This window comes from Saprolegnia diclina (genome assembly GCF_000281045.1).
Source record: "Saprolegnia diclina VS20 unplaced genomic scaffold supercont1.18, whole genome shotgun sequence".
Lineage (NCBI taxonomy): Eukaryota > Oomycota > Saprolegniomycetes > Saprolegniales > Saprolegniaceae > Saprolegnia > Saprolegnia diclina.
In genome coordinates, this window is record NW_008246085.1 from 206,598 (window position 1) to 232,775 (window position 26,178).

Below are 26,178 nucleotides of genomic sequence, written 5' to 3' on the forward strand. Positions count from 1 at the left end.
TGCTGCTGCTCGCGCTGTGCACGCTCGTGGGTAGCAACGAGCTCGTGCTCATCTCGCAGCCCGTCGCGACGGCCGCGGGCAACGAGCTCTCGCCGCCACCGACCTTGCAGCTCCAAGACGGCGCCGGGACCGTCCTGCGCCACGTCAACAGCGGCTTTGTCTCGGTGTACATTAGCACCAACCCGCGCCTCTACGCGCATCTCTCTGGCGCGTCCGGCCTCGCCTTCCCGATCGTTGGCGGCGTCATCACGTGCACCGGTCTCTCGATCGACTGGGTTGCGTCCGGGTACACGCTCACGTTTGTCTCGCTCTCGTTTGGCGTGCAAACGACGTCGCATCCCTTCGACATCCTCCTCGGACTTCCGCATACGATCGCGTTATCAACGGCCTTGGGCGCGACGACCGGCGGGTCGCCTTTTGCGCCGCAGCCTGTTGTTTCGATCGTCGACAAAGGCGGCAACGTCGTCTACAGCGTGAATACGGGGACGGTCTCCGTCGCGATAGGAAGTAACCCCGTCGGTGGCATCCTCACGCCGCCAAGTGCGCAGATCGCGATCTTCTCGGAGGGCGTCGCTGCCTTCCAGAATCTCCAGATTGACAAGGCGGGCGGTCCGTACACGCTCCACTTTACGTGCGACGCGACGCTGCTCTTGCCGGGCGGACGCTCGCTCACGAGTCGCCCATTTGTAGTCGCAACGGGGCCACCCGCGCGGGTATACTACTCTTTTGTATCAAAACGCAGTGAAATCGCATCTCCTTTGGTAGTTGGCGATCCTAGCGCACCCCTTGTCGGCGTTTGGCGGCCAAGCGTTTATGGTCCAGCCCACGCTGCAGCTGCTCGACGCGGGCGGGAACATCCTTTCGACCGAGCCCAAGATGCTTGTGACCGCTTCGATTTACGCCAACCCGTCCGGCGGCCGCTTGTACCCGGCGATTGAGACCAATGCGAGTGTCGATCGCGGGGTCGCAAGCTTCAAGAACCTGCGCATCGACGCTGCCGGTCCTGGCTACGTGCTGCGTTTTGCCGTGATTTCCCACAATTTCACGTACGACACGTACAATGAAACCGGTCTTTTCGTCCTTGGACCGTCCTTTCCCGTGTACATCGGCGCACTCTTCTCGCTGCAGGTCGTGCAGTCGCCCACCATCTATGCGCTCGCGGGTGGGTGCTTGCCTATAGCAGCGGCGACGAGTAAGCTCTCACGTCGTCCGTAGATGGGCAGCCGTTTACAGAGCAGCCAGTCATTGCCCTCAAGGTTGATCGTTGCGTTCGCAGAAGTAGGGTGATGATGCTTCGTTAGGACCGCGGCAACAACACGCTTACCAGTGAAAATGCCGCGCTTGTATCCGTCTCGATGGTCCCCAGCCTCGCCGTGTACAGCACGCTCGTGGTCTCGACAGCGAATTGCCCGGTGGCCGCCATCACGGACGTGGGGCTTTTGCCGTCACCATTTTCAGCACCGTGCGCGCCTTGGGTCGTCGAGAAGGACTCTGATCATTGATGTGACGTAGGCATGGCGTCGGTACGGTGCTCCTTCTCAACGTCACCTTTTCCCAGCAGGTCCAAGCCAGAGGCAATATTGTCTTGCAGCTCAACAGTGGACTCGGCGCCGTCGCAACGTGCGACACGCTCCTCACGTGGTCGACCACGCTTACGTTCCGGTATGTCATTGCAGTCGGCGACACCAGCGCCGCACTCAACTACGCGTCCACCTCCGCGCTGGTGGTAAGTCCCGGCGCGACGCTGCAAGACCGCATTGGCGTCTCACCGACGCTCACTCTGCCCGCAGCGGGATTGCACCCGGTCGTATCGGTTGACACAACCGCTCCGGTGATCGTCTCGGTCGGGTGCGCGCCGCCGACCGTGGCCGGTACGTACGGTCCAGGGCAGACGCTCCAGCTGCTCGTGACTTTTTCGTCGCCCGTCGCCGTCCACGGCACCCAGGTGCCCTACCTGACTCTCAACACGGGTGGGACGGCTGGCTTTGTGAGCGGCAACAACACGGCGGGCTTGGTGTTTGAGTATACTGTGGGCCTCGCCGACAGCACGGCGGCACTGGACGTGACGATGTCGCTCAGCGCAAACGGGGCGATTGTGCGGCGCGCGGGCACGGTCCTCACGCAAGATGCCACTTTACTTTTCCCAAATGCAGCAGCGATGCGGCTTCCTATGCAGTGTGCCCTTGCTCTCTCGTCGGCTGCCCCGATCGTCGACCCGACCGTCGGTGTCACGTCCACGACAGCCAACGGCGTCTACGCAGCCGGGGACCCCATTGTACTCCAAGTGACCTTTACAGCGCCCGTCGACGTCTCGGGAATCCCCCTTCTCTTGCTCAACACGATGCGGTATGCGTCGTACGTCTCGGGAAGCGGCTCGACCGTTCTCTCGTTCAAGTACATTGTTCAGCCAGAGGATAATGTCCCGACGCTCGACTATGCGTCGTCTACGGCACTCGTGCGCAACGGCGGCGATCTCGTTCGGCACGTGACCGCCGGCACAGCGCTGCTTGCGTGCAACGTAGACCTCTCGGCGGCGACAGGCAACGGCCGGAACTTAGGTGCCACAGCGAGTTTGACCCTCCACGGTGTCGCGCCCGTCGTCACGACCGTTGCGTGGCCGGCGACACCGTCTACGTACGTCCGTGGTGCCACGATTGCGCTTTCCATTACTTTTTCATTCCCCGTCGTCGTCGCCGATGGTACTCCGTCGATTGCCCTCAGCAACGGAGGCACTGCCACGTATGCGTCTGGCTCTGGCACGTCGACACTCGTCTTTGCGTACACGGTGGCGCTGGGCGACGCGACGCCGGCGCTGAGCTACGTGCCGTGGGCCGTCATTGCGCTGCACGGGGCTACGATTCGACAACGGTCGTCGTCGCCCATGCTCGCCGCCCAGTTGTCGCTGCCCTGGCCGGCGTCGATTACGAACGGACCCATTGCACTGGACCCGGCACTCGGTCACGTGACAAGCGTCGTGTCCATCTCGGCCGACCAAATCGCGGGCGAGTACGGCGAGAACCACGTTTTTGCGATCTCTGTGGTGTTCTCAGACAGTGTCTTTGTCACGGGAAGCATGCAGTTGGCGCTCAACACCCGCAGCGTGACGTACGCGACGGGGTCGGGGACCTCGACCTTGGTGTTCCTCTACACGGTACAGCCGCCGGATGCGACCGCGAGCCTCGGTATTGGCTCGGTGTCGCCACTGTCGTGCACGGCCGGTGGACCTTGCAGCCTTCTGAACGCCAACAACGTCGCTGTCAACAGGGACTGCACGGGCTTGAGTTTGCAGCCCGCCAACATTGCGATCAGTACCGCCGCACCAGTTGTGGTCTCGGTGTCGGCGCTGACGCCGGCGCCGTTGATCAACCGTGGAACGTTCGTCGTCGGCGACGTCGTTCAGATCCTCGTCGTCGCAAGCAAGCCCGTGGACGTTCAGACGTCACCGACGGCGCTGCCGCACGGCGTTCCGACGTTGCTTCTCAATACCGGCCGTGCCGCCTATTTCGCAGGGTACAACACTGGAGACCGCACGCAACTGCTGTTTGAGTATACTGTGATGGCGGGCGACATGACACCCGCCTTGCGATACACGAGTACGTCGGCCTTGACGCTCAACTACAACCGAGGCAGCATCCTCCGGTTGGCGACGACGCCGACGACACCGATGAACCTGGCACTGCCACCCGTGGCCAACCTCGGTCTCAACCTCGTGGTCGACACGTCTCGGACGCCACTTGTGACGGACGTTGCTGCGGTGACACCCAACGGGGCGTACTATGTCGGTGACGTCATACAGATTCAGGTGACGTTTACCGAGACGGTCGCCGTGACGGGCATCCCCGTGTTGCTCTTGGACCTCGGTCGCTACGACCGTCGCGCCATCTACGTCTCGGGTACCGCGTCCACAATACTAGTGTTTCGCTATACCATTGGGCGAGACGATGTGTCGGCGGACTTGAGCTACCTCGACTCCAAATCGCTCTACTGCCCACCCGGCGCGACCATCCGCTTCATGCAAGCATCTTTCATCAACAAGACGCGCTCATTTCACATGCGACACTGTATAGGGCAACGGTTCCTACGGTCCCGGCCAACTGCTTACTGCCGCTGCCCGGTGCTGCGGGCTCGTTGAGTGCGAATAGCAACGCTCAGATCCGCGGGACGACGCCGTACATTACCGACATATCTTTTCTGTCGCCCAATGCCACGTACGTCGTCGGGAGCGCCGTAGACGTGCAAGTTACGTTCAGCGCCGCCGTCACGACGTCTGGGTCGCCGTTCTTGCGCATGGCGTCGGGGCCCTCGCAGCGTCAAGCGTTCCTTGTGGCGCCGGCCGGCGCCAGCCCGACGCTTGTCTTCCGATACACAGTGCAAACAGGTGATCGCAGTGACGCTCTCGACTATGCCGACACGCAAGCGCTGCAGCTCAACGGGGGTAGTATCCTCACGGCGCCGACGCTACCGGCGTCCGTTGCAACGCAGCCCGTAAATGTGCATCTCAATCCACCGGGCGGCACCCTCTTTGGCGGTCGCGTCTTCCAGGCGGTCGCTGGCATCGCCTCGTTTCTCGAGCTCGGCATTAGCACCATTGGCCGAAGCTACCAGCTCTTCTTTGCGTCCAGCACGGGGGTTGTCACGAAGACGATGATTGAGGTGTCGTACTCGGCGGTCTACGAAGTGCGCAATGCTCCGCTGAGTGTACTGAATCGGGACGACCGCACCGGCGCCAGCGTCGCGGTCACCAGTAGCGTTGCTGTTGTCGGTTCACCCGGCGCCAAGGTCGCCGAATACAACGTTCAAGTCGTCACCGCCACCGGCAGTGCGACCGCGTTCGTCAACGAAGTCCAGTACGTTATGACGTCCTGCACTCACCGCGATGCAGTCCAGGTAATTGCTTCTAAGTTTATGGCTACGGTCCCAAAAACACAAACTAGGTGTTGACGACAAGCGCGGCGCCTGGCGAGACTGTCGGCGGGTATTTTTCACTGTTGCTGGGTGCCGTGGGGCCGTCGCGCCGCATCGCAAGTGACTATGACGCGACGCAGCTCAAGGTCGCCCTCGAGCTCGACTTTGGATACCCCCTCGGGTCGATTGACGTCACACGGTCGCCCAATACGTTTTGCGGCTGCTGGAATGCGTTTGCGTGGACGATAACCTTTCGCGTACCGGGCGACATCCCGACGCTATTCGCACGCAACTTTCTCTCGGGCGCCGGCGCCACGGTCGGCGACGGGCGCGGAGGTGCTTTGGCCACCGTTCTCGTGCCACCAGCGGTCGTGTCGGGCTCGTTCGCCCTCCGCTACGGCAGTTTAGTGACACAAAACTTGGCTGTCGACATTGACGCACCAACGCTGGCCACGCGACTGTTTGCGGATCTGAATCTGCCCATTCTCAGGTACGCAGACTTCAAATCGACGTCATTCAAATCAGATCTAGTGTCGCCCGGTCGGCGCCCACGCCACAATCTGGTTATACGTGGAGCATCACATTTGATGCGACGGCGTCGCTCTTCAACCCTAACCCACTCCAACCTGCACCGGTGCTTCTGGCCGGCAACCAAGCTCTTCTTGCCGTGCGCACCGTGCGTGAAGGTTATGCACCGCTCTCAGGCAGCTTCCAGCTAAGCCTCGGCGGGTACGCGACACCCAACATTGCAGTCACGGCGTCGACAGCTGCGATGGAGACGGCGCTCTTGACGCTGCCGGTGGTCTCGGCCGTCAGCGTTGCGCGATCCGGGCCAAACGCATTCGGTGGCTATGCGTGGACCATCACGTTTCTAAAGGTCAACCTCATGACGACGTACGGGCTCGTGCTCAACAGCCTCGGTACGCTGCCGCCTTTGGTGCCCACGACGCAACTCAACGGGTCACCGCTCCTCGTGGGCTCCAGCGCAACCATCCTTGTCGAATATGCCGGCGTCAACCCGTCGGCGAGCTCTGCTGTCGCGTACGGCAATGTCCCAGGGCAAAATGCGGGCTCTGCCACCGTTTTCGTGCCCAAGAACCAGCACTGGGTCGCGACGAGCGTCTTGGTCGGCGACGACACGCAGCTGGGCGACCAGTTTGGGGCGAGCGTCGCCGTCAACATGGCTGGCACCCACATCGTCATTGGCGCGCCGTATGCAGTACGTGCCAGTGCCCTTAACACGAGCCAAAGCGCACGTGGTGTAGGTGGATCGAGGCCGCAAAGAGGTGCAGACACTGGTGTGCACGGCCGACGGTGGGGCCTTTACCCTATCGTTCTTGGGGATACCGTCCGCGCCCATCTCGTTTGCCACACCAGCAGTCTGCTTCCCTTTGAATCGTTTCACTATAGTACTGAGTATGCACATGGTATAGGCGACGCTCCAAGCAACGCTGGCCGCGCTTCTCAACGTACCCGAATCCCTTCTTAGTGTGGCCCCGTACACGACACTGTGCAATGGCGCTGGCGTTGCTATCACCTTCTCAACGCCCGACTTAAGTGACGCGAGTGGCAATGTACCCAACCTGGTCGCAGGTGCGTATGACGCTTACGCTCGACCTTTGGTGATACATGAGGCGTAGACGGTACCCAGCTGACCAACGGCGGAGGGCCGGGGACGGTGACCGTGCTCGAGACCATCGTGGGCTCTTTCCGACTTGACGGCGCCAGAGCAAAAGGCGTGACGTGTGGCGGCGCCTACTTCTTTGCTTTGGGCCCCACGGGTGCGTGGACCCAAACAGCCAAATTCACACCATCAAGCGCATCGGGTGCAAGTGCGAGCGAGCTGGGGGCAAGTGCCAGCATCGAAACAACGCTGGCGGTCGTGGGCGCGCCGGGCGCCAGCAGCTCGATCGGCGAAGTCTACATCTACGAGTACGACGGCGTCGCGTGGAACCAGGTAGCCATCGTCTCTGCCTTCTCTTGTTGGACAAAGCAACGTTCTCGTAGATTCAAATTCTCACGAGTGCGCCGTATGCTGGTGCGAAAGGCGACCGGTTTGGGGATTCCGTCGCGGTTTCCGGCTCGAAGATTGTTGTCGGCGCACCTGGCTACGATGGAGGCCTCGGCGCGGTCTTTATCTATGTCCGAGTCAACGGCGTGTTCGTCGTTCACCAACAAATTCAAGTACACATGTCTTTTGCGCTGAAGCGAGTCGAATGCGTCGTGGTAGGCGGCCGACTTGCAACTTGGCGATCGCTTTGGGAGCGCACTGGACCTCGACATGGCCACGTCGACGCTTGCCGTGGGCAGCGAGACGCAGACGAGCGCGATGGGTGCCGTCTACGTCTACACGCTACCGGACGTGTACTTTACGCTGCAGCAAAAAGTGTCGGCGTCGAACGCGCGCGCCAACGATGGGTTTGGCCACAGTGTTGCCGTCGCGCAGAACGTTCTTCTAGTCGGCGCCAACGCCAAGTATGGCTCCAGCATACCGCGCACGGTGCGCAAGGCCGTCCAAACCATTACAACGTCGGCGGCGACTCCGATTCAGGCCGGCAGCACCTTTCGTGTCGGGTACCACCAGTACCGCCGAGGCCACGCCACCGACTACGTGTAATACGCGCTCGTCTCTGTGTCAATGATATTGAGGCACGTGTCGCTAGATACTCACCACCGATTCCATTTGACGTGAGCGCCGTCGCGCTTCAAACAGCGCTGGAGGCGTCGCTACAGACGGGTGCGCTGGTCGTTCAACGGCTCGGACCTGATGCAAACGGCGGGTGTACGTGGTACATAACGTTCGCGGGCGCCACGGGCAACGTGCACAAGCTTCGCGTCGACGGGTCCAAGCTCGTGGGCAATGACGTTCGTATCGCGGCGTCAGTTTTGGTGGCTGTCCCACCCATTGTGCGCAGTGACGTCTACGTCTTTGCACGGTCGGGCGCCTCGTGGACAGAGCAAGCGACGCTGCGTCCGACCCACAAGCAGTTTTTCAGGTGCGTCTGGCGAGTTAGCATCGTCCGCGACTGTCGTGTAGCTTTTTTGGTGACGCGGTGGCCATGGCAAGGACAGGCGTCAACGCGATCGTTGGCGCGCCGAACGCCGACACGCGCTTCTCCCATGTCAACAGCGGCGCAGGCTACATCTTTGACATGGGGTTCCTCGACTTTGCTCTTTCATCGCCGTCGTACAGCGTCCTCGAAGGCGCGTCAGTGTCGGTGCCGATCCAGCGCTGCGGACCGGCTGGCCTCGCGTGCAAGCTGACAACGACGTATTTATACGTTTTCGGAGTGATCTGCCTCACTCAAGTCTCCCCTGTCGTAGCACCACGGCGCGATACATCAACGTGGACACGGGCGACGCGGTCTCAGATCTGGCAGGCACCAACGCAGTGCCGTCGAGAAAGCGCAAGTACATCGGACCGTTCCAGCAGCTCGCCATGCTCGACGTGACAGCCACGACGCCAGGCGCAGCGTACTATCCGAATGTGATTGGCCCCGAGCCGTACCCGCAGGTGCCGTCCGGACGCTACCTGCGGCGTTCGTGGGTTGGCACCGCCAACAGCCGCGCCCAGTTCTACGGCAGCCCCGAGACGCGGTCGCGCTGGGTCGACGCGCAGTTTGACTACCAGGGGCTTTCGGACTACACGCCGACGAATGCCGCGCTGCTGTTTCCAGAAAACAACGTGTCGGCATCCATTGTCGTCCAGACGAATGACGATATGGTCTTTGAGTTGCCCGACGAGACCATCAACGTGCGTCTGAGCGTGCCCGGCATGTGGCCCAGCTACCCGAGCCAATTTTGGTCGCAGATCACAATCCTCGACAACGGAGACGGCGGCTTTGGCACCACCTCGTACACAGCCATGTTGTCGGGCAGTGCGCCGTCGCGGCTCGGGGCCGCCATCGCGCTCCTCGAAAGCGGCAATTTGGCAGCGCTCGGCGCACCGTCGCAAGTGGATCCAACAAGCCAAACGGTGTGCGGGGCCGTCCTTGTCTACCGCGCGACGAGCGGCATCTGGGCACTCGAAACAACGTTGCGACCGCCGACGTGCAGCGAGGGACTGGCCTTTGGCACGTCGTTGGCGATCGATGCCGCGTATGGCACGACCCGCCTCGTCGTGGGCGCGCCGAGTGGCCCGTCGCCGGCTGCGTTTGTCTATACGCGCAACGCTGTGCTCGGCACGTGGTCGCTCGAGACGCAGCTTCGCGAGCCTACGGCGGTCTCGGGGAACGCCAAGTATGCGGCCGCCAACGCTGTAGCGATCCACGGTTATCACATTGTCGTGGGGGCCGCCGGTCTCGAATGCGCGTTCCTGTACACCTTCACGGCCACTCTGTGGCAGCCGGCCATCGTGTTGCGCGCCTCCGACTACGCCAGCGACGTTGTGTATCTGCAGAATGTGGTCCATGAATTCGGGCTTGGCACGTCGGTGGCGCTCGCACCGCGGACGCTTGTCGTTGGCGCGCCTTTGGCCAAATACGGTCCAACGCGGATCGACGACACGGCCTACCTGGGCACCGGCGCTGTATACGTCTACTACCTTCCAGCGCAAGTGCAGCAAGTCACGCTGCGCGCTGATATGCCGTTGAATGCCGGCCATTTTGTCTTGTCCATCGGTGGTGCGTCGACGGTGCTCCTCAGCTACGAAATTACCGCTCTCGACTTGACGATCGCGCTCGAGCAACTACTGCCAAAAGTGCAAGTTGTGCGGACGGGCAGCATCGTCAAGGGCTTTACGTGGACTGTGACCATTCTGTCAGAAGTCACGACCGTACCCACCTTTCTCGCGGCGTGGCATGGGCACGGGTGTCTTTTGTGTGCAGCACTCAACAGCGGGTACCTACATGCGTGTGAAGCAGGGAGTCTCACCATCGTGGTGATAGGTATGCTGCCAACCCCGCCGGCCAGATCTCTGTTGCCAACATTGCGCCACTCGGGACATGGACCTTCCACCAGCAGCTCACGGCCGCCGACGGCAATCATGCCGACCGGTTTGGGTCTGACGTCGACATTGATGGCGACTCGATCATTGTTGGCGCCTTCGGCTCGTCGGCACTCGTTACGACGACTTGGAATTTCGAGACGGGGGATCTCACAGGCTGGGTGCAGACGGGTACTGCGTTTCTACAGCAGCCGACGTTTGGCGAAAACGTCCGCGCTCGCTCCCCCGGGCCCTCGAGTCGGGTGCAGCGCCAAGGTCTCGGCGTCATTGGTTTTGAAGGTCGGTACTGGGTTGGCACGTACGAAGCGCGTCCAGGCGCTGGACAGAGCCAGAACCCGACACCTTTCTCGTGTGGCTTCTTGAACGGTGACTGCACTGCGAGCCAAAACGCGGTACCGGGCGCCGCCATCGCAGGCACGGCACAAGGCGACGGTCCCCAAGGCACCCTTACGTCACAGCCGTTCTCGGTTCGCGGTAGTCGAATCCGGTTTCGCATTGGCGGGGGCTGTACCCTCCGAACCATTTACGTCGAGCTACTCATTGACGGCGTCTCGGTGCAAAAGAACACAGGACGCTGCTCGGAGCGTTTGCACTCGGTGACCTGGAACGTGGCGCCGTACATGAACCGCACGGCGCAAATCCGCATCGTCGACGCCTCCGAGAGCGCTTTCTGGGGTCACATCAACGTCGATGCGTTCAATTTCGACTGGCCAATCGAGCAAGCGACCACGGAACTGGCGGGCGTCGCCTATGTGTTTTATCAAAGCACGTCCTCGAATGTATATGGCGTCTGCAGCGGTGTCCCCAAGCTGCAGTGCGCATGGATGCTCCAGGCGCGGCTCGTTGCAAGTGATAAGCGCGACCACGACATGTTTGGTTTCAGCGTCAGCATCGATGACGTCAACGGCACCGCTGTCGTCGGCGCGCAAGGTCAAGCCGGTGTCAACCTCAACAACTCGATTGTCGACGGGTCTGCGACCGGCTCTATCTACGTGTACTCCCGTGTCCCTGCTGAGCGCGACGCCCTGGGCAATGTGCTCTTACCACCACGTTGGCCAGGTCGGGAAACAGCCAAGCTCCAAGCGGTCAACAAAGCCGCGGGCGCCCAATTTGGGTACGCCGTGTCGATCACGAGCGGCCATGTCGCCGTCGGGAGTCCCGGCGCCGCTGCCGTCAACAATATCGGGCTCGGATACATCTTCAACTCGCAGTTTCTGCAAGTATCGGTCGCGGCCAATGAAGTCAGCGTCAAGGAAAACGACGTCAACGGACACGCCATCGTCATGCTGCTGCGTGCCGGGAACTCGACGGCGCCACTCACGATCGAGTTTGCGACGATAGCTGCGCGACAGCTCTCATGATAATGTGCGTAGGTATGCAACGAGCGACTTGGATGCCCTGGGCGTCGACGCGCTTCGTTTCGCACAGTGCTTGCGCATGCTGATACCAAGCCGAGAGCAGTGTGGCAAGTACCAGCAAACGTCTGGCGAAGTGACGTTCGCTGCCGGTGTCACCTCAATCGCGATTCCCGTGCCCATCATGAATGACAACTGCTACACAGAAGGCGAGTCGTACGTTGCGTTCCACCTCAACCTGCCCGGCGGCGACGTTCTTCTCGGCGAGCAGTTTTCCACGCGGATACGCATCGACGACGATGATTTTGGGCAACCTCTTTGCCCATAATTCAGCTTTGGTTGAGGTAGTAGCTCAAATTGGCCGACGCCTTTTGAAGCGACTAGGACAAACCATTAGTTGTAGTGCGTGGGATATAGAAGGATATATAGCAAACGGCTTTGAGTACGCGGGACTGCTTAGCGCGCAGCTTGTCGCTTGCATGTGCGTGCGTCGTCACGGTGGCCATGGTCTAATATGGTGTGGGCTTTCGCAAAGAGGGTATTGCGATTCCCACGTGTTGGAGCTGCTTCGTATCGCGTTGGTACCGAGCTTGGAGCTCCTTCATGCTATTCTACGCACAAGAGTCCGCATTATCCTCTACGATACATCGAGTCTACTTCACCTTGAGGGATTGTATCTGCGCCTCTTTCTTTCGCAGCTCCGATACAAGCTTGGTGCATGAGCGCTCGTGAAGACAAGCCTCGTCCGAGCACACTGAGCGCTCGTGAGGCAATTGCTTGGGCGGCAAGTCGTCGTCCAGAGGGATCACATGGGGCAGGACCATATCTTTGAGCTCCTTGGTCGAGGGACTTGAGGCGAAGGAAGTACTGGCTGCTTGAGAGAATTTGGCTAAGAACGAAGCATGGTACATGGAAGGCTACGGATGAGCGCGAGGGGCTGGAGAAGACTCCATCCACCATACTCTGCGACCTCTCGCCGCGCTTGCTGCATCCCGTCGACTTCCCGTACTCCAAAGCATAGGTAGATCTGCGCATGAGCTCCATGAGGATCGCGCTTGACGATGCCTCATGCTCGTACCTTGATGTCTTCCACAGAGGTGGGTGCATGGAGAACTTCCTTTCGGGCTCTACATGGAGGTGCATGAGCTCCTGTCGCCTTCCTGTCGCCCGCGTACCGTTTGATCGTCATGGGGTCGCTGGTCATCCTCGCTCTCCTTCGCGCGCTCGCTATCTGACAAAAGATCTCGAATTTCAGCCAATCCCCGTCGTTTCCATTTTGACCAATCGTGATCGCTCTCGATAACGACACCTTTGTTCGTTTCGGCGTCGTTTGAGTTTCATTTTCAGGTTGGCGCGAATCCATCATCCCAAGTGCAACTTGCCGACACATCTCGCAGGTGCATGTGCTTTGGGTGCTTGTTCACGTATCGCTTGCCAGAAGGGGAAGCAAAAGCTGCGAGGGACAAGCTCCGAGCAAAGAGCTTGCTTTGGGCTAAGTAATATCGCCTTTGGAGATACGGCAGTCGAAGGATGACGAGGCAGCGTCGCTAGCTTCACTCATCCATGGAGCGAGCGTCGGACTTGCTCTTTATGGTCGAGAGACTCGAGCGCCGCCGTCCACGGCTTGTCCCATGTTTGCTTGCGCCAATCGGGAGGCGTTTGGCCGTCCAAACTCAATTGAGGTTCAAAGCGTCGTATGGTCGATGGTGTCCATACAAACGTCAAGTTTGATGCGCCACATCGTGCTCCAATTGACCCGTCTGCGTTGAGATTATGAAACATGGGTCTGAATGTCAGCGTATGGACCAACGATCTAGCTACACTTGAAATTTGTATGGAGATTGTGTGGTGAAGAGTTCTATGGATCCCAGCATATGGCACCTGTGGGGCCAACGTTCGCTGGCACATCTCAACTTCCGAAGATACCGCCATGTTCCACCGCCTCCGCGCCAGCGTCCGCCCGCATCTGCCGTACGCCGTCACCGCCATGGGCGTCGGCCTCGGCATGGGTCTCGTGACCTCGAACCGCCCGTCGGAGCTGTCGTCGGTCCCGTCGACGATCATCGTGCCCGAGAAGCAGCCCAAGATGAACGGCCTCAAGATCTTCAGCGGCAATGCCAACTCGCCGCTGGCGAGCAAGGTCGCGGAGCTCGTGGGCGTGAACCTCGGCAAGATCACCGTCGAGCGCTTCGCTGACGGCGAAGTGAATGTCATGGTCCATGAAAACGTCCGTGGCAAGGACGTTTACATTATCCAGCCCACGTGCGTGCCCGTCAACGAAAACTTGATGGAGCTCCTTCTCATGGTCAGCACGATGCGCCGTGCGTCGGCTCGCCGCATTACCGCTGTGATCCCGTACTACGGCTATGCCCGCCAGGATCGCAAGATGGCGGCGCGTGTCCCGATCTCGGCGGCCGATGTTGCTCGCCTCCTCGAGGCCATGGGCGTCGACCGTGTCATTGCCGTCGACTTGCATTGCGGCCAGATTCAGGGTTTCTTTGGCCCGCGTGTCCCTGTGGACAACCTTGATGGTGGCCTCGTCGGTGTCTCGCACTTTGGCAACATGGAGCTCGTGAACCCTGTCGTCGTCTCGCCCGACGCTGGTGGTGTCGCCCGCGCCAAGAAGTTCCGCGAGTGGCTCGTCGGCAAGGAAGGCATTGAGAACGTCGGCCTCGCCATGATCATCAAGCAGCGCGTCCGCGCCAACGAGGTTGGCAGCATGGACCTTGTCGGCAACGTCAGCGGCTCGGACTGCATCATCGTCGACGACATGATCGACACGGCCGGCACGCTCTGCAAGGCCGCGCAGCACTTGGCGGACCACGGCGCGCGCAATGTGTATGCGTTTGCATCGCACGGTCTCTTCAACGGCCCGGCCAGCGAGCGCATCAAGGCCTCGGCCCTCAAGCAGGTCGTGGTCGTCAACACGACGCCGCTCCCCGCCTCGTGCGTCGGCAACGAGAAGATCAAGCAGCTCGACGTCGCGCCGCTCTTGGCATCGGCGATCCTCAACATCCACGGCAAGAAGTCGGTGTCGCAATTGTTCAACTAAGTACGCGCGCCGCCGCCATATATATATGCACCCATAGACGCCTCTTGCATGGACACCACCCATCTCGATGCTCGTACTTCCGCGTTCCACGGTTGCGCAGGCGGAGAGAACGAAGTCGGTGGGGTAGAGATGGACGCAATGTCGATTGAGGCGAGGGTTACACGGTCATCTGCTCGTCAAAGTTGAGCTTGGCGTCCGGGTTGGCGAGCTTGGCGAGCTTCTCGTCCAGTGCCTTCATCGCACGGGCTCTATGCAGCAGTGAGTCATCGACGCGACACCATGTCGTCGTACTTTCGGCGCTCAGTGATCGGGTCTGTCGTTGGCTACGAAGTGAAAGACGCTGAGGAGGACATAGTCCCTTGACAAGGTCGTACCGCAACGACCGGCAGGCTGCTCGCACTGTCATGGCGGTGCTTGAAGAACCCCATGAGCTTGCAGACGCTGTAGGAAAAGGTCGCAATGGCGCCGACAGTCGACCTAAAGCAAGAAGCAATGAAGTGAGGCATCGAGTCTCGGTACGACGTACTTGAGGAAGGACGGGAAGAGCACTGTGAGCGCAAAGGCGTCCGACGTGTTGCCCACCGAGCCGTCTTGATTTTTGTGGAGAAAGCGGAGGTAGACCCAGCCAAAGTACAAGCCCGAGACGGCGTACGGTCCGGCGCCAACGATGAGCACCTCGCTCTTGGTCACGACCGCACCCAGCGTCAATGTCATGCAAACAAGGCTCACAAACAGCGGGTAATGCTACCGGCAACTACGTCAACAAGAGCACGACGGGCAAGCGTACCTTGACTGCGAGCTTGGGGATGTAGAGCGTTTGGTTTGGGTTCTCATGCGCGAGCGCGACGAGGAGCGCGACGAGGCCGCCCGTGAAGCCAGAGACCCCGGTGCGTCTACGCCATAGTTTGACACTGAGCGCCACGCCATATCGCAAGCGCGGTAGTACAGGAAGAACGGGTTGCGGAAGACAATGTACAGCGCAAACATATCGCAAAAGAGGAGGCCGGTCGAGACGACGCCGACGAAGAGCATGAGGCGCGCCATCGCAAGCGACCCCAAGTGCTTCTCGACGCGGACGCCCAAGAGGACCGTCAGAGGCACGATGCACACGACCTAGTACGTCCTGCTCGCACGTCGTTCGGCGATGAAGTTGGTCGTACCTCCCACAGATACTGGTGGTAAAAGGGCGCCGTCAAGTAGGCCCATGGGCGAATGTGCTCTAAGATGACGCTGGACACGGCGGTAGCATGAGCGAAGAGAGCTCAAGTGGGTACTGGAATACCTCGCGATCGAGAGCGCAAAGACACCGTGCTGGTTGGTTGGCGTCAGCAGCGCGCCGAGGAGCCACAGAAGAGGGATCAAGGCCGCAATGGCCAGCGTCACTGGCGCCTACGCCATGCGTCACGCAGCCGCCACCGTCGTCGCCGACGTACCCGCACATCCTCCCAAAGGCCCATCGCGACGCGGAAGCTCGGGGAAACTGACGCCATCCGGATGCAGCCGGCCACAAGCGCTTTTGTATTGGCAGCCAACGGAAATAGTGTTTAACTTAGAGCTGCTGTTTGTGGACAGCCCGCGACCGTGCACCGCCACGGTGCTATTGACATGAGAGATGTCCATTTTGTCCATGGTCGGCTTTGCATCGCGTTGACGCGCTGCCCGGTTTCGGGTCTGGCACGTGACACTATTCTAGATATGTTATATAGTGTATGGGTGGGACGTCAACGCGTCCCGTTTAAAAGTCCAGCACAAGAGTGGGACACACTAATTTCTTGCGAACTTGTCGTCAGATCAAGATTTGCGCCCGACGAGCTCCATGAAGGTTGTCGTCTGTGGCGGTGGTGCTGTCGGCTGCACGCTCGCCTACTTCCTCACGCACGCCAACCGCGACGCCAATGATGACGTTGAAGTCGTCGTTGTTGACGAGATCGGTGTCGCGGCTGCGGCCTCCGGCAAGGCTGGCGGCTTCCTCGCGGCCGATTGGTGCCAAGGTGAAGATGTCGATGAACTCTGTCGGCTGAGCTTCCGCCTCCATCAAGAGCTCGCTGCCAAGCACGACGGCGCTCTGTACTACGGCTACCGCGTCGTGGATGCCATCTCATGTGTCGTCAAGCCCCACCCGTCGACAAAGAAACCCAAGGCCAACATCGCCATCAAGTCGGCCGTTGTGCCCAATTGGATCACCGACAGCAGCGTGCTCAAGGCGTCACCAATGGGCACAACCGACCCGGAGCATGTGACCATGGCGCAGCTCTACCCTCGCGACTTTACCGAGTTTATGATGGACCGCGCCATGTCGACAGGCAAGTGCACCTTTCTCCAGGGCCGCGTCCAGACGCTCGATGGCGCCAACGTGCTCCTTAGCGACGGTCGCCGACTCGACGCGGACGCAGTCGTGCTTGCGATGGGGCCGTGGACGCCAAAGCTTCTCTCGGTCGAGTGCGACTACCCCAACATTAGTCCGCCGCAGACACACAAGATCCATAGCGTCATTGTGCGCGATGACGACACGCCGTCATGGGACCCACGCGTGGTCTTTGGCATCGTCGCCAACAGCGAAGACGAGCTCGAGATTGTACCGCGCGCGAACGGCACGGCGTTTGTCTGTGGCGCGCACGTGCCGCAGCCGCTCCCGTCCAGCGCCGCAAACGTGGTCCCGGACGCCGCGTCCATCGCCGAGATTCTGCACGGCCTCTCCAAGTTTAGCGGTCGCACCCACAGCCACAACTCGATCCAAGCCACGAACGCGTGCTATCTGCCGCAGACAAAAGATTACACGCCCATCATGGGCAAGCTCCGAGACGGCGTCTACGTCTCGTCGGGCCACAGCTGCTGGGGCCTCCTGAATGCGACGGGGTCGGGCCTCGCCATGGCCGAGCTCCTTTTGAATGGCAAAGCCACGAGCGTCGACCTCGAGCCATTTGACCCCAAGCGCTTCGTCCTGTAGTGCTATCTTAGAGTTGTATTTTTTAATCCTAAACTTACGAAACGGCGCAACGCTATGTCGACGCTGCTGCAGCTCAAGGCGCAGAACGATAGCCGCTTGGCGGTAGGTGCCATCGACGTCGAGAGTCCTGTGGTTCTACGACCCGTAGGTGGAGAAGACGGCGATTGATAGGAAGCGGAATGTGCTCGTGCTCATGCTGCAGTACTGCACCGAGAACGGGTACCTCCAAACCGCCGAGAAGCTCCAGCAAGAAGCCGGCATTGCGCTCTCCAAGTTTGAGGTGGTCGACAACATTGACTTGCTCCGTATTGTTCAAGTACAAACGTCCTTTTGTTGCAGTGCGAAGAATGCGGCGTTTAGGAGTTTGAAGACTTTTACGAGCTCAAATTTGCCAAGAAACCAAAGCTCGTACGCCGCACGACCGGCGACGAGGAGAAGGCCAAGGCCACGCACTTTAACGAGAAGAAGGCGGCGCTCGAGAAGCGCAATAAGCGCAACAGCTACTCGTCGCCACATATGCCGACCGAAGCGCGCGTCGAGAACAACGCAGCGCTCAAAGCCGTCTCCAACTGCATTGGCGCGTCCTCGACCACGTATGACCTCGCTGATCGCGCCATGCAAAATACCTTACATGCAACTCTGTAGGAGCGGCAAGCCAGGTAGTCAAATTAGCCTTGAGAGACGAACAAAAGTGTCGACGCTACGTAGCAGTGGAAGAAGCGAGTCCGGAGAACATTGCGTCGTTGGGTTTGGTGGGCCAGAAGCCGGCACAGCGTACAACCAAGTCGATAAAGAAGTCCAACGTGCGCCGAACCTCCAGCGCTATGGTGTTATGGATGGCGTAGGACACCAAGCCGGACGAAGAGGACGAAGACTCTGTGGAGGACCGGTAGGCGCGTGGTGTGGCGCACCATACTATACATGCACGCAACTATCTAGGCTTCTCAAACCACTGCCTTTTATGCACGACTCGGAGCTGCGTCCGCTTGCCGAGACCATCACACGGTACGTCTCTTGTTGCCATTTGCGATATATTGTCGCTTGTAGAGAGATTTTCCAGAAAAACCCGAATGTGCACTGGGACAATGTGGTGGGGCTCACCGACGCCAAGCGACTTTTGAAGGAAGCGGTGGTCATGCCGATCCGATACCCACAGCTCTTTAAAGGCCTTCTCTCGCCCTGGTATTGACCCCACTTGATACTAAATTGATAATTCGAGGCAGGTGCGGTATTCTGCTCTACGGCCCGCCGGGCAACGGCAAGACGATGCTGGCGAAAGCCGTCGCGACCGAGTGCAAAACGACCTTCTTCAACATATCGGGCTCGTCGATCGTGAGCAAGTACCGCGGCGACTCGGAGAAGCTCGTGCGCATGCTCTTTGAGCTCGCGCGGTGCGTCATGTTCCTTCTTCTACCTCTAAGATCACACCCGATTAGGTATCATGCGCCGTCGACGATTTTTCTCGACGAAATCGACTCGATCATGGGTCAGCGCGGCGAGTCCAGCGGCGGGCAAGAGCACGAAGCTAGCCGGCGCATGAAGACAGAGCTCCTCATCCAGGTACGAAAGGCTTCGAACACAACATGTGAAAGCGAACGCAGATGGATGGTCTTGCCAAGTCGAGCGAAGTCGTGTTCGTCCTCGCAGCAAGCAATTTACCGTGGGAACTGGACGCAGCGATGCTTCGGCGCCTCGAGAAGCGCGTCTTGGTTGGGCTCCCATCGGCCGAAGCGCGCGCAAGTATGTTTCAAGAGCTTTTGGCGCCGTACATTGCGCCACAGTTTGACTTTAGCGACACGGTGTCTCGCACGGAGGTACTTTGCAAAGTGCGAGGCATACTGGAACCTAGTGTGCTGCTGCGTGTAGGGCTACTCGGGCGCCGACATCAAGCTCGTTGCCAAAGAAGCGTGCATGGCCCCCGTGCGCCGGCTCATGGACAAGCTCGAGACCATGGAAGCCAGCGGGGGGAGCAACCAAACGCGTCACGAACAACACGGTAGACGGGCGCAAAGCGTTGGGTACGATGTTATAACTCGGGTTAGACAACTGGCAAGGTCTGCTCGACAAGGTCCAGCCGCACGACATTCAGCTCGCGCTGGAAAAGACCAAGCCGTCCGCACACCAGTTTCTACGTAAGTACGAGACGTGGCACAACAAGTTTGGCTCGTGTTAGCGACTCTTACGTGCCAGGATCACTTTGCGGGTGTGATAACCAAAATGAGGCTGGCGCCAAAATCTCTCTACGGGTCGAGCTTATAGACCCCTGCAACGCCATCCACTGTCTTTATACAAGAAACAAAGTTGGTCAAAAATCTGGATTCGATTTCCAGTTGTCCACATCGCAATCTCGCCACATCCTGAGGCGCGCCTCCTCGCGCCGTTTGGATCGGGCGTTCTCGCATCTGATTGGTGCGCGAATGGATGCCCATTTCCGAGCTGCCACTTTTTCGAACCGAGTGGCTATGGACGCGACGGTCTTCGCCGTGGACCTCGAGCGCGCGAGCTCGCTCGCAGGCATCTCGTACGACGAGCTCGTCGACGGGATTCGTGGCGACCGACATTCGACGCTGCAAGCCGTCGTGCTGGAGAGCGAGGCAGACGGCGACTGGACCGGTGCCTCGGCACTGGCGGCCTACGTGCTCACGTCGGGCAAGACGACCTTCTACGGCGTCCCCTACGCTCTGCAGCAACTACAGCGGCGAACGATACTGGAGCACGCGCTGTCGCAGCTCCTGCTGGCAGGTATCACGCGTGTTGTGCTCGCCGTTTCTGCCAACCAGCCTGAGGTCCGCGCACACGTGGAGCAGTCGCCCGTCGCTGCGTGTTTGCACCTCGAGTACCTCGAGCTCCCGCCATCCGTGCTCGAGTCGGTGCCCGAGACCATTCTGGCGGGCCGACACCTCTTGTCCGGTCCGTTCCTCATACACGCCCCCGACCGCGTCTTTGACAAAGACGTGATCGAGCGCTTTCTTGCGTTCTATCAGACAACGCACAGCGTTTGCATGCTCTCCGAGACGCGCATGGACATGGCCCAGCGCATGCATTCGACCACCGTACACTGCGTGGGTTTTGCCGTCATCTGATTGCGTTGCTGTAGGTGCGCGTGCAAGTGGCGTCGCCGCGGGCCAACGGCAGCACCAACGTTCGCATTGGCCGGGACTTGGCGTCCTACAACGGGGTTGATGCAGGGCTCTACATAGTCTCACCAAAGATCTTTGTGGTGCTCGAGAACCTTCTCCACGGTGCTGGCGCGCTCTCGCTGCCCGAGGCGCTTGCCTTTGGCTTTCGCAGCCTCAAAGTCATGCCCACGACCGAGCATTGTAACTGGTTTGGCGTCGACTCGGACGACGAGCTGCTGCACGCGGTCGAATTCAACCTCGCGGCGACGCTCTCGCCGTTTACATTTCCCGCGCTCCTCTCGCCTCAAAAGCCGCGCAAGAGCGTTCTCCTCTCCGTCGGCAGCTCACCGTCGTCGCACGCGTCCGAGACAGCGCGTGGGGCCTTCCAAGGCTTTGTCGTCGACGTGCCTACGACGCGCGTCACGGCCACGTCGCCGCTTCTCCCGCGCCTGAGCCTCAAGGTCCACGAGTGCGCGCTGGCCACTCACGTCACGTCATCACCACACAACGAGCTCTCGGTATCGATTCCGCTGCCGGAGGTAGCGTCGCCAACGACATCAAGTCCTTCAAAGAGCGCGTTCTTGATTCAGCAGTCGACGGCATCGAATTTTGTGCTGGCTGTGCCCGACGGGCCCATGCGGCGGCGCTCCCAACTCCCATCCGACGTTGTCGACGTGGCTCTCGAAGCGACGACAGGCGACGGGGCGATCGCCGTGCGACTCACAGTGCAAAAGCAGGTCCCACGTATCGGGTACCTCATCCTCCTCACCGCGCTACTCAGTGTCTCGGCCCAAGGCGCCGCGCTTCAAACACTCAGCGGCATCTCGCCCTTTCTCAAGATGTTTTGGCGCGCGTTTGGCTCGTCCATCGTCTTTAGCATCCTCGCGGTCATCTCGGTCGTCCACGACGGCTGGCCGACGCTGCCGTCGCCGCGTCAAGCTCTCTTCGAGGCCATCGTATGCATTCTCTCGTACTTGACGTACAACGCCACGTTCTTTTGGGCGCTCGACCACACGTCGGTGGGCCACGCCTACATCTTTAGCAATTGCCACTCGGTGCTCATCGTCTTTGGCAAGTGCTTTCTCGGGCAGCCCGTCGCGGCGCTCGAGTCGTCCGGCGCCATTCTCGGTGCGCTCGGCGGCGCGCTCACCACCATGGACAGCGACGCCGCGTCGTCGCCAACTTCGCTGTCGAGAGTGATCGAGCCGACGCTGCGTGGCGATGTGGTCGCGCTTGCGGGCGCTATCGGTGGCGTCTTCTACCTCGTGAATGCCAAAGTCTTGCGCGAGAAGCTCGGCGTGTGGGTCTTTGTTGCCTACCTCTTTACCACTGCGTGGGTGCTCATTTTACCGCTGCTGTGCGCACTCGGCGTCGAGTTTGACGTCTCAACCGACCCACGGATTGGCCTCTTTGGGTGGGTCCACCACTTTGGCACCGAGGTCCTCATCGTTGTCGTTTGCTCGGGTCTCGGCACAATGGGTTTCATCAGTGCGATGCGGTACTTTCCGCCGCTCGTGATCTCGGTGACGATGCTCCTGGAGCCTATCGTGGCGACGCTCTTCTCGCTGCTCTCGGGCACGGCCGATGTGCCGCATGCGCTCACGATCGTTGGCGGTTTGACGGTCATCCTCGGGACGCTGCTCGTTGTCTACTCGACGCGCAAGTCCACCGAGCACATTGACGTCACCGCGGCAATGCTCTCGACGGTGCCCGAGACGAAGCAACCGCGGAACGCCACAAAGCGCCCGTCCTACTATGGAACCATGTCCCAAGTTAAATCATGAGAAGCGTGTTATATTGTCTTTTGATTATAGAGCACATAATTAAGAGCGTGGAAAGCGTCGCTGGTCGTGGGTGGTGTTTGGCGCGTAAAAGTGCACGTTGCAAGCAAGTGCAACGCGTCGTGGGCCGGGCCAACCCTGCGTAAAACGCGTTATTTAGCGACGAAAAGGCGCACCAGACTCTGGTTCTCTTGATTCACGGATGGTTTGCAACGAGGCGGGGCGCGTCGAAGGCCGCCGACGTCGTCAGCGCGGGCGATCTTCTGGCAGCAGTCAAAAACCTCTAGTATCGCATGCGGTTGAATATCGATTGTTAGAGGGATGTGGAAAAAACACGCGCGTTACAAAAAACAGCCAATGGGCTGTCGCGCCGTCGCGACGCTTTTTGACCAATGAAAACGACGGGCGGCCACTTGGTACTTCGCCGAGTTTCGCCATAAAAAAACTCCACTGACGAAGCAATGGCCGGCAGCAAGGTACTCGACGTCGTGCACAAGGCTGTGGTCACGGGCCTCCTCGGCGCGACGGCCTTTGGCCTCTACGACATCACGCGCGGCTTCAACGTCATGTACACGCGCAACGTCGTGCGGCAGAAGGAATGGGAGGCGCAGCAGGCGCTCGCCCAGGCCCAGAACCAGCCCGCCGCCAACTAAGCCGCGAGAACCGACCGTGTGAAACTACTACTACTAAACGATTGTTATTCATGAATTATCTACGTGCCTCCTTTGGTTGTCGGTTGCAGCTTGAGCATGTGGTCAATGCACGGCGACAGCCCTGGCATGGCTTGATGCGACCGGAGGATGTCAGTGGCGCTGACAAGGGAGCCGTGGCATCATAAGACTGTCAAAAGGGGACTGTGTATTACGACTACTTTGAACAAGCCTTGGTTTTTCATCTACTCCTGCGTTTACTCGGTGTTCAAGCCGAGCAAGATGCCACCGCCGTTGCTGTTGGGGAGGTACGACACGTTGCGCGACTTGGAGAGGGCCTCGGCGATTTCCTTGGCGGCGTCGATACGCTGGACTTCAATGAAGCCTGAGCCGCTCTTGGCAACAGCCTCCGAGACCAACTTGGCGGCCTCGGATTCACCCTCGGCGCGGATGATGGCGGCCTGACGCTCCTGCTCGGCCTTCATGACAACAAACTTGGAGCGCTCGGCTTCCTGGAAGGCGACCTGCTTCTGCTCGACGGCCTCCGTGAACTCCTTGCCGTACGTCAAGTGCGTAATGGCCACATCGTCCAACTTGAGGTTGAACTGCGCCGCGCGGGCAGCGAGCTCCTCCGAAATCTGACCCGAGACCTTCTCACGCGACGTCAAGAGCTGGTCGGCGTTGAATTGCGCCTACACAAAGCAGTGGATGAGTGCCATGCAAATGCACTGAGAAAAAGTACGTACGACAACGCCCTTGAGGACTTCGTTGCCGATCGAGGGCAAGATACGCTCGTTGTACTCCGTGCCGAGCTCCTTGTAGATCGTCGGGAGGTGGTCGACATCAGGGTGCGACATCACACGCAGGCGGATGTTGACTGTCTGCAAGTCCTTCGTACCCGTGCTGCACGGGATTTCGTGGGCCTTCGTGCGGACATCGATGATCGTGGGTTCCTACATAACGTAGCATGAGCATGATGGCACAAGCGCTTGCACGAGGCGCACCTCGACGAACGGAATGATGAAGTGCGAGCCCTCGCCCTTGCTGATGGGCAAAAGACCCTTGAAGCGGTTGAAGATCACAGCGCGCTCACCGCCATCGACTAGAACATTGCGCCAAGATGAGCATTTCGCCTCGGATTGACGCCGCAAGTACGGCCACGGCGGATCAACGTACCATCAATGATGCACTTGTCGGCGACGAAGGCAGCGCCAGCGACGGCGGCGCCGGCGAAGGCGAGTTGGTTGAGGGCTTTAAGAGCGACAGCGACAGCTTGGGCCATATTCTTTCGAGAAGGGTTGAGCAATGCGAATGGCTTGCTGGCCAGTAGTGCGCTTCCTTATCCGGACATTCCGCTTGCATTTGATTTCAGTATGCTGTATCCGGACCGACGTCCATCGAAAGTTGACGCGCTTGGCAATTTAAGCTCTGCGCCTAAAATGCATTTATTTTTGAGCTTCTCTACCGCAGCGAATGATTTTCAAGTTCTTTATGCATGTATATTCCGGATTTTACCGCTCAGCTGGCATCCAAGCGCACGTTCAATGAAACCTTGTGGACAAACCAAGCAACCAAATGGGAGCCTGCGCAAACGACGGACGGAGAGTCACCTTACCGAACAAGATGAATTCGCATCTCTCTCTCTTGCCCTGAAATTTCCTCAATGCCACAATGCCACGAGGTGGCCTAACGTTAGCCGAGTCAATTCTCAACTGCCCGAACCGTCGAGATGCGAGGAATGAAGGTCGACCCTAACCTCTTGGTTGTGATGTACTATAACTCGCCCACACGGGCGTGAACGGTGTGCGAAGAGTAGGAATGTCGTCTAGTGTATATAAATATTACCAAGTAGCGCTTAGATTATGTAAGAGAGAGGATGTGGAACTGGGCCAGCGCTTGGTTCATGCCAACGTCCTCTTTCGCCGCATTGACCAAATACGAGGTGTAGGCTTGGACCGAGAGCTCCGTGTTGACATCGATGCAAGCTTGCGCGTAGCAACGCATCGCACTACGGGGCGTATGGCCGTCCAGGCTGGGCAGCCGTTCACAGACCCACCACCCCGCAATGCTCTCGTGCGCCATGCGGCCGTTCACGTCGTCGTAAATCAACGTGCGATGTGTGAGAATCATGCGCTGATCGCTCTCGCGCACCAAGTTGACGACGTAATGCCGCCGCTTGTCCGTAAACACGGTCAGTGCCAGCGTGCCGTCAACACAGCGAACCTACAAGAGCATGGTGAAGCTCGACCTTTACCCTTACGCAGGGTGTACCTGCTTGCCTTCGTGGGCGGTCAAGCAGTAGCGGTGCAGCGCCCGGGCGATATCTTCGTGATGTGCCGCAAAGGTCCCGTGCTTGAAGAGCTCGACGTACGAGACATGCTGGTCGGTCTCGTCGAGCACAAGGTTGTAGCTGCCATCGCGCGGCCCGGGGAGCTTCGCGAAAAGCTCGGGGGTGATCTTGCACGACTGGTACAGGGCGATACTTCGCAGCGTGTGCTCTTGCTGGTCCGGGTCCTTGCAGAGTGTGTGAAGGCTCCATGGGTCACGGCGTGGGTCGAGGAACATCTATGTACGCACTGCATGAGCGCATGCAGAGACCTCAATGCATGGGATGCCCATACCATCGTATCGGACGTGGGCCCACAAATGCTCTTGAAGATGACGGCTTTCTCCATTTGGCTCACGAGCTCGCGATAGAGCGCTTGTCCTGTTGCGTAGGCGTCGCGGAGCCGCGCCTTCTCCTCGATGGCGCGCTGCCTCCACCGCGCGTTGGTCTCGGCATCGACGAGCCGCTTCTTTTGCACCGCACTGAGCTGGTATTCGAGCGCAATGGCCGTGCGATGGAGATGGTTGAGCTCGTTCTGGAACTTTTCCTTGCTCAAGCGCTTCCGGAGCCGGTCTTTGCGCAAGCGCTCTTCGCGGTCGGGTGAGACTGCCTTGGACGGCTCTGCCATCGCCGGGCGAGCGTCGTGCGGCGGGCGCAGCTTCTCATAGTCGTGGGACATCAGCGCGAGATCTTCTGGCAGCGCAGCTTTGGCCACTGTGATCACCATGGCAGGAGGCTCAATGCGATCGTGTCACACAGCACAATCAGTCGGGCGGCGGCGCGAGGCGATGGCCAAATCACCAACGGCAAATGGCATCTGCTCACTCGACCATGCTCAGCTTCGAACTTCGGTACTCAGACGCTTCTACGTAACAGCATCATAAATTGTTATAACGGTTGTTATGGCAACGTCCAGCGTGTCATCGTGGCAAACACTGGAACGCAATGATGCACTGTTTCCAGAATGCACCCGCCTGTGTTGAAGTGCCAACAGAAGCCGTGCAAGAAAGGCTGTGCATCTCCAGCTTCCATCGATGGCAACAACGTGTCGTCAGTGGAGAATGCAACAATATCGCAGCAGTCTCGTCACCTCGCGCC

The 26,178-nt window shown here is 59.6% G+C and overlaps 10 protein-coding genes across 11 annotated transcripts; 6 read left to right on the forward strand and 4 right to left on the reverse strand.

Annotated features, from left to right (window-relative positions):
• The first annotated feature begins 689 nt into the window (after positions 1-689).
• SDRG_06561 lies at positions 690-11,549 on the forward strand. Of its 2 annotated transcripts, XM_008612342.1 has the most exons (18): positions 690-713; positions 766-1,162; positions 1,216-1,256; positions 1,302-1,462; positions 1,513-3,900; positions 4,068-4,887; positions 4,935-5,395; positions 5,437-6,124; positions 6,171-6,284; positions 6,339-6,498; positions 6,546-6,862; positions 6,913-7,089; positions 7,136-7,516; positions 7,555-7,901; positions 7,943-8,176; positions 8,230-9,744; positions 9,792-11,177; positions 11,224-11,549. In XM_008612342.1, exons 2-18 carry the CDS (start codon positions 814-816, stop codon positions 11,531-11,533), a joined length of 9,849 nt encoding a protein of 3,282 aa, XP_008610564.1. In that variant the 5' UTR covers positions 690-713; positions 766-813; the 3' UTR covers positions 11,534-11,549. The 2 variants fall into 2 exon arrangements, with proteins under 2 accessions (XP_008610564.1, XP_008610565.1); XM_008612343.1 differs by lacking the exons at positions 690-713; positions 766-1,162; positions 1,216-1,256; positions 1,302-1,462; positions 1,513-3,900 and adding an exon at positions 3,938-4,014 and having other exon boundaries at positions 11,224-11,533.
• SDRG_06562 (hypothetical protein) lies at positions 11,535-12,409 on the reverse strand (the record flags this gene model as incomplete). The annotated part of the gene is made up of 7 exons (XM_008612344.1): positions 11,535-11,585; positions 11,640-11,714; positions 11,760-11,816; positions 11,868-12,076; positions 12,127-12,232; positions 12,284-12,332; positions 12,381-12,409. 7 exons carry the CDS (start codon positions 12,407-12,409, stop codon positions 11,535-11,537), a joined length of 576 nt encoding a protein of 191 aa, XP_008610566.1.
• A 679-nt stretch (positions 12,410-13,088) lies between these two features.
• SDRG_06563 (ribose-phosphate pyrophosphokinase) lies at positions 13,089-14,456 on the forward strand. The gene has a single exon (XM_008612345.1). The coding sequence runs from the start codon at positions 13,136-13,138 to the stop codon at positions 14,255-14,257; it is 1,122 nt and encodes a 373-aa protein (XP_008610567.1). The 5' UTR covers positions 13,089-13,135; the 3' UTR covers positions 14,258-14,456.
• Positions 14,382-15,760, reverse strand: SDRG_06564 (hypothetical protein). Its single transcript, XM_008612346.1, has 9 exons — positions 15,691-15,760; positions 15,540-15,646; positions 15,418-15,487; positions 15,204-15,370; positions 15,045-15,150; positions 14,784-15,001; positions 14,632-14,734; positions 14,549-14,580; positions 14,382-14,505 (listed from the first exon to the last, which is right to left on the reverse strand). Exons 1-9 carry the CDS (start codon positions 15,745-15,747, stop codon positions 14,415-14,417), a joined length of 951 nt encoding a protein of 316 aa, XP_008610568.1. The 5' UTR covers positions 15,748-15,760; the 3' UTR covers positions 14,382-14,414.
• Positions 15,761-16,073: 313 nt separating this feature from the next.
• On the forward strand, positions 16,074-17,204 carry SDRG_06565 (hypothetical protein; the record flags this gene model as incomplete). The annotated part of the gene is made up of 1 exon (XM_008612347.1): positions 16,074-17,204. One exon carries the CDS (start codon positions 16,074-16,076, stop codon positions 17,202-17,204), a length of 1,131 nt encoding a protein of 376 aa, XP_008610569.1.
• A 54-nt stretch (positions 17,205-17,258) lies between these two features.
• On the forward strand, positions 17,259-19,377 carry SDRG_06566 (hypothetical protein; the record flags this gene model as incomplete). The annotated part of the gene is made up of 13 exons (XM_008612348.1): positions 17,259-17,306; positions 17,353-17,520; positions 17,565-17,797; positions 17,850-17,863; positions 17,913-18,007; positions 18,050-18,093; positions 18,144-18,209; positions 18,252-18,386; positions 18,428-18,595; positions 18,641-18,764; positions 18,806-19,018; positions 19,071-19,200; positions 19,247-19,377. The coding sequence occupies 13 exons, from the start codon at positions 17,259-17,261 to the stop codon at positions 19,375-19,377; spliced, it is 1,569 nt and encodes a 522-aa protein (XP_008610570.1).
• A 265-nt stretch (positions 19,378-19,642) lies between these two features.
• On the forward strand, positions 19,643-22,160 carry SDRG_06567 (hypothetical protein). The gene is made up of 2 exons (XM_008612349.1): positions 19,643-20,257; positions 20,302-22,160. Exons 1-2 carry the CDS (start codon positions 19,667-19,669, stop codon positions 22,105-22,107), a joined length of 2,397 nt encoding a protein of 798 aa, XP_008610571.1. The 5' UTR covers positions 19,643-19,666; the 3' UTR covers positions 22,108-22,160.
• A 380-nt stretch (positions 22,161-22,540) lies between these two features.
• SDRG_06568 (hypothetical protein) lies at positions 22,541-22,828 on the forward strand. Its single transcript, XM_008612350.1, has one exon. It carries the CDS (start codon positions 22,566-22,568, stop codon positions 22,755-22,757), a length of 192 nt encoding a protein of 63 aa, XP_008610572.1. The 5' UTR covers positions 22,541-22,565; the 3' UTR covers positions 22,758-22,828.
• A 114-nt stretch (positions 22,829-22,942) lies between these two features.
• Positions 22,943-24,126, reverse strand: SDRG_06569 (hypothetical protein). The gene is made up of 4 exons (XM_008612351.1): positions 23,931-24,126; positions 23,759-23,856; positions 23,501-23,707; positions 22,943-23,446 (listed from the first exon to the last, which is right to left on the reverse strand). Exons 1-4 carry the CDS (start codon positions 24,034-24,036, stop codon positions 23,012-23,014), a joined length of 846 nt encoding a protein of 281 aa, XP_008610573.1. The 5' UTR covers positions 24,037-24,126; the 3' UTR covers positions 22,943-23,011.
• A 440-nt stretch (positions 24,127-24,566) lies between these two features.
• SDRG_06570 (hypothetical protein) lies at positions 24,567-25,882 on the reverse strand. The gene is made up of 3 exons (XM_008612352.1): positions 25,376-25,882; positions 25,026-25,319; positions 24,567-24,977 (listed from the first exon to the last, which is right to left on the reverse strand). The coding sequence occupies exons 1-3, from the start codon at positions 25,805-25,807 to the stop codon at positions 24,615-24,617; spliced, it is 1,089 nt and encodes a 362-aa protein (XP_008610574.1). The 5' UTR covers positions 25,808-25,882; the 3' UTR covers positions 24,567-24,614.
• Between the last annotated feature and the right edge of the window lie 296 nt (positions 25,883-26,178).

Bases quoted from the DNA above. Each gene is read 5' to 3' on its own strand.
- SDRG_06568 (XM_008612350.1), top strand. From the start codon at position 22,566: ATGGCCGGCAGCAAGGTACTCGACGTCGTGCACAAGGCTGTGGTCACG.
- SDRG_06563 (XM_008612345.1), top strand. From the start codon at position 13,136: ATGTTCCACCGCCTCCGCGCCAGCGTCCGCCCGCATCTGCCGTACGCC.
- SDRG_06564 (XM_008612346.1), bottom strand. From the start codon at position 15,747: ATGGCGTCAGTTTCCCCGAGCTTCCGCGTCGCGATGGGCCTTTGGGAG. The intron at 15,002-15,044 runs GTACGCTTGCCC...AGTTGCCGGTAG, and splicing joins TCCCCAAGCTCGCAGTCAAG to CATTACCCGCTGTTTGTGAG. The intron at 14,581-14,631 runs GTACGACCTTGT...TTCACTTCGTAG, and splicing joins GCAGCCTGCCGGTCGTTGCG to CCAACGACAGACCCGATCAC.
- SDRG_06561 (XM_008612342.1), top strand. From the start codon at position 814: ATGGTCCAGCCCACGCTGCAGCTGCTCGACGCGGGCGGGAACATCCTT. The intron at 1,163-1,215 runs GTGGGTGCTTGC...CGTCGTCCGTAG, and splicing joins CACCATCTATGCGCTCGCGG to ATGGGCAGCCGTTTACAGAG. The intron at 6,125-6,170 runs GTACGTGCCAGT...CACGTGGTGTAG, and splicing joins TCATTGGCGCGCCGTATGCA to GTGGATCGAGGCCGCAAAGA.
- SDRG_06570 (XM_008612352.1), bottom strand. From the start codon at position 25,807: ATGGTGATCACAGTGGCCAAAGCTGCGCTGCCAGAAGATCTCGCGCTG. The intron at 25,320-25,375 runs GTATGGGCATCC...GTGCGTACATAG, and splicing joins GGCCCACGTCCGATACGATG to ATGTTCCTCGACCCACGCCG. The intron at 24,978-25,025 runs GTACACCCTGCG...ATGCTCTTGTAG, and splicing joins CCGCCCACGAAGGCAAGCAG to GTTCGCTGTGTTGACGGCAC.
- SDRG_06569 (XM_008612351.1), bottom strand. From the start codon at position 24,036: ATGGCCCAAGCTGTCGCTGTCGCTCTTAAAGCCCTCAACCAACTCGCC. The intron at 23,857-23,930 runs GTACGTTGATCC...GCAATGTTCTAG, and splicing joins CGACAAGTGCATCATTGATG to TCGATGGCGGTGAGCGCGCT. The intron at 23,447-23,500 runs GTACGTACTTTT...TGCTTTGTGTAG, and splicing joins AAGTCCTCAAGGGCGTTGTC to GCGCAATTCAACGCCGACCA.
- SDRG_06567 (XM_008612349.1), top strand. From the start codon at position 19,667: ATGGACGCGACGGTCTTCGCCGTGGACCTCGAGCGCGCGAGCTCGCTC. The intron at 20,258-20,301 runs GTACACTGCGTG...GCGTTGCTGTAG, and splicing joins AGCGCATGCATTCGACCACC to GTGCGCGTGCAAGTGGCGTC.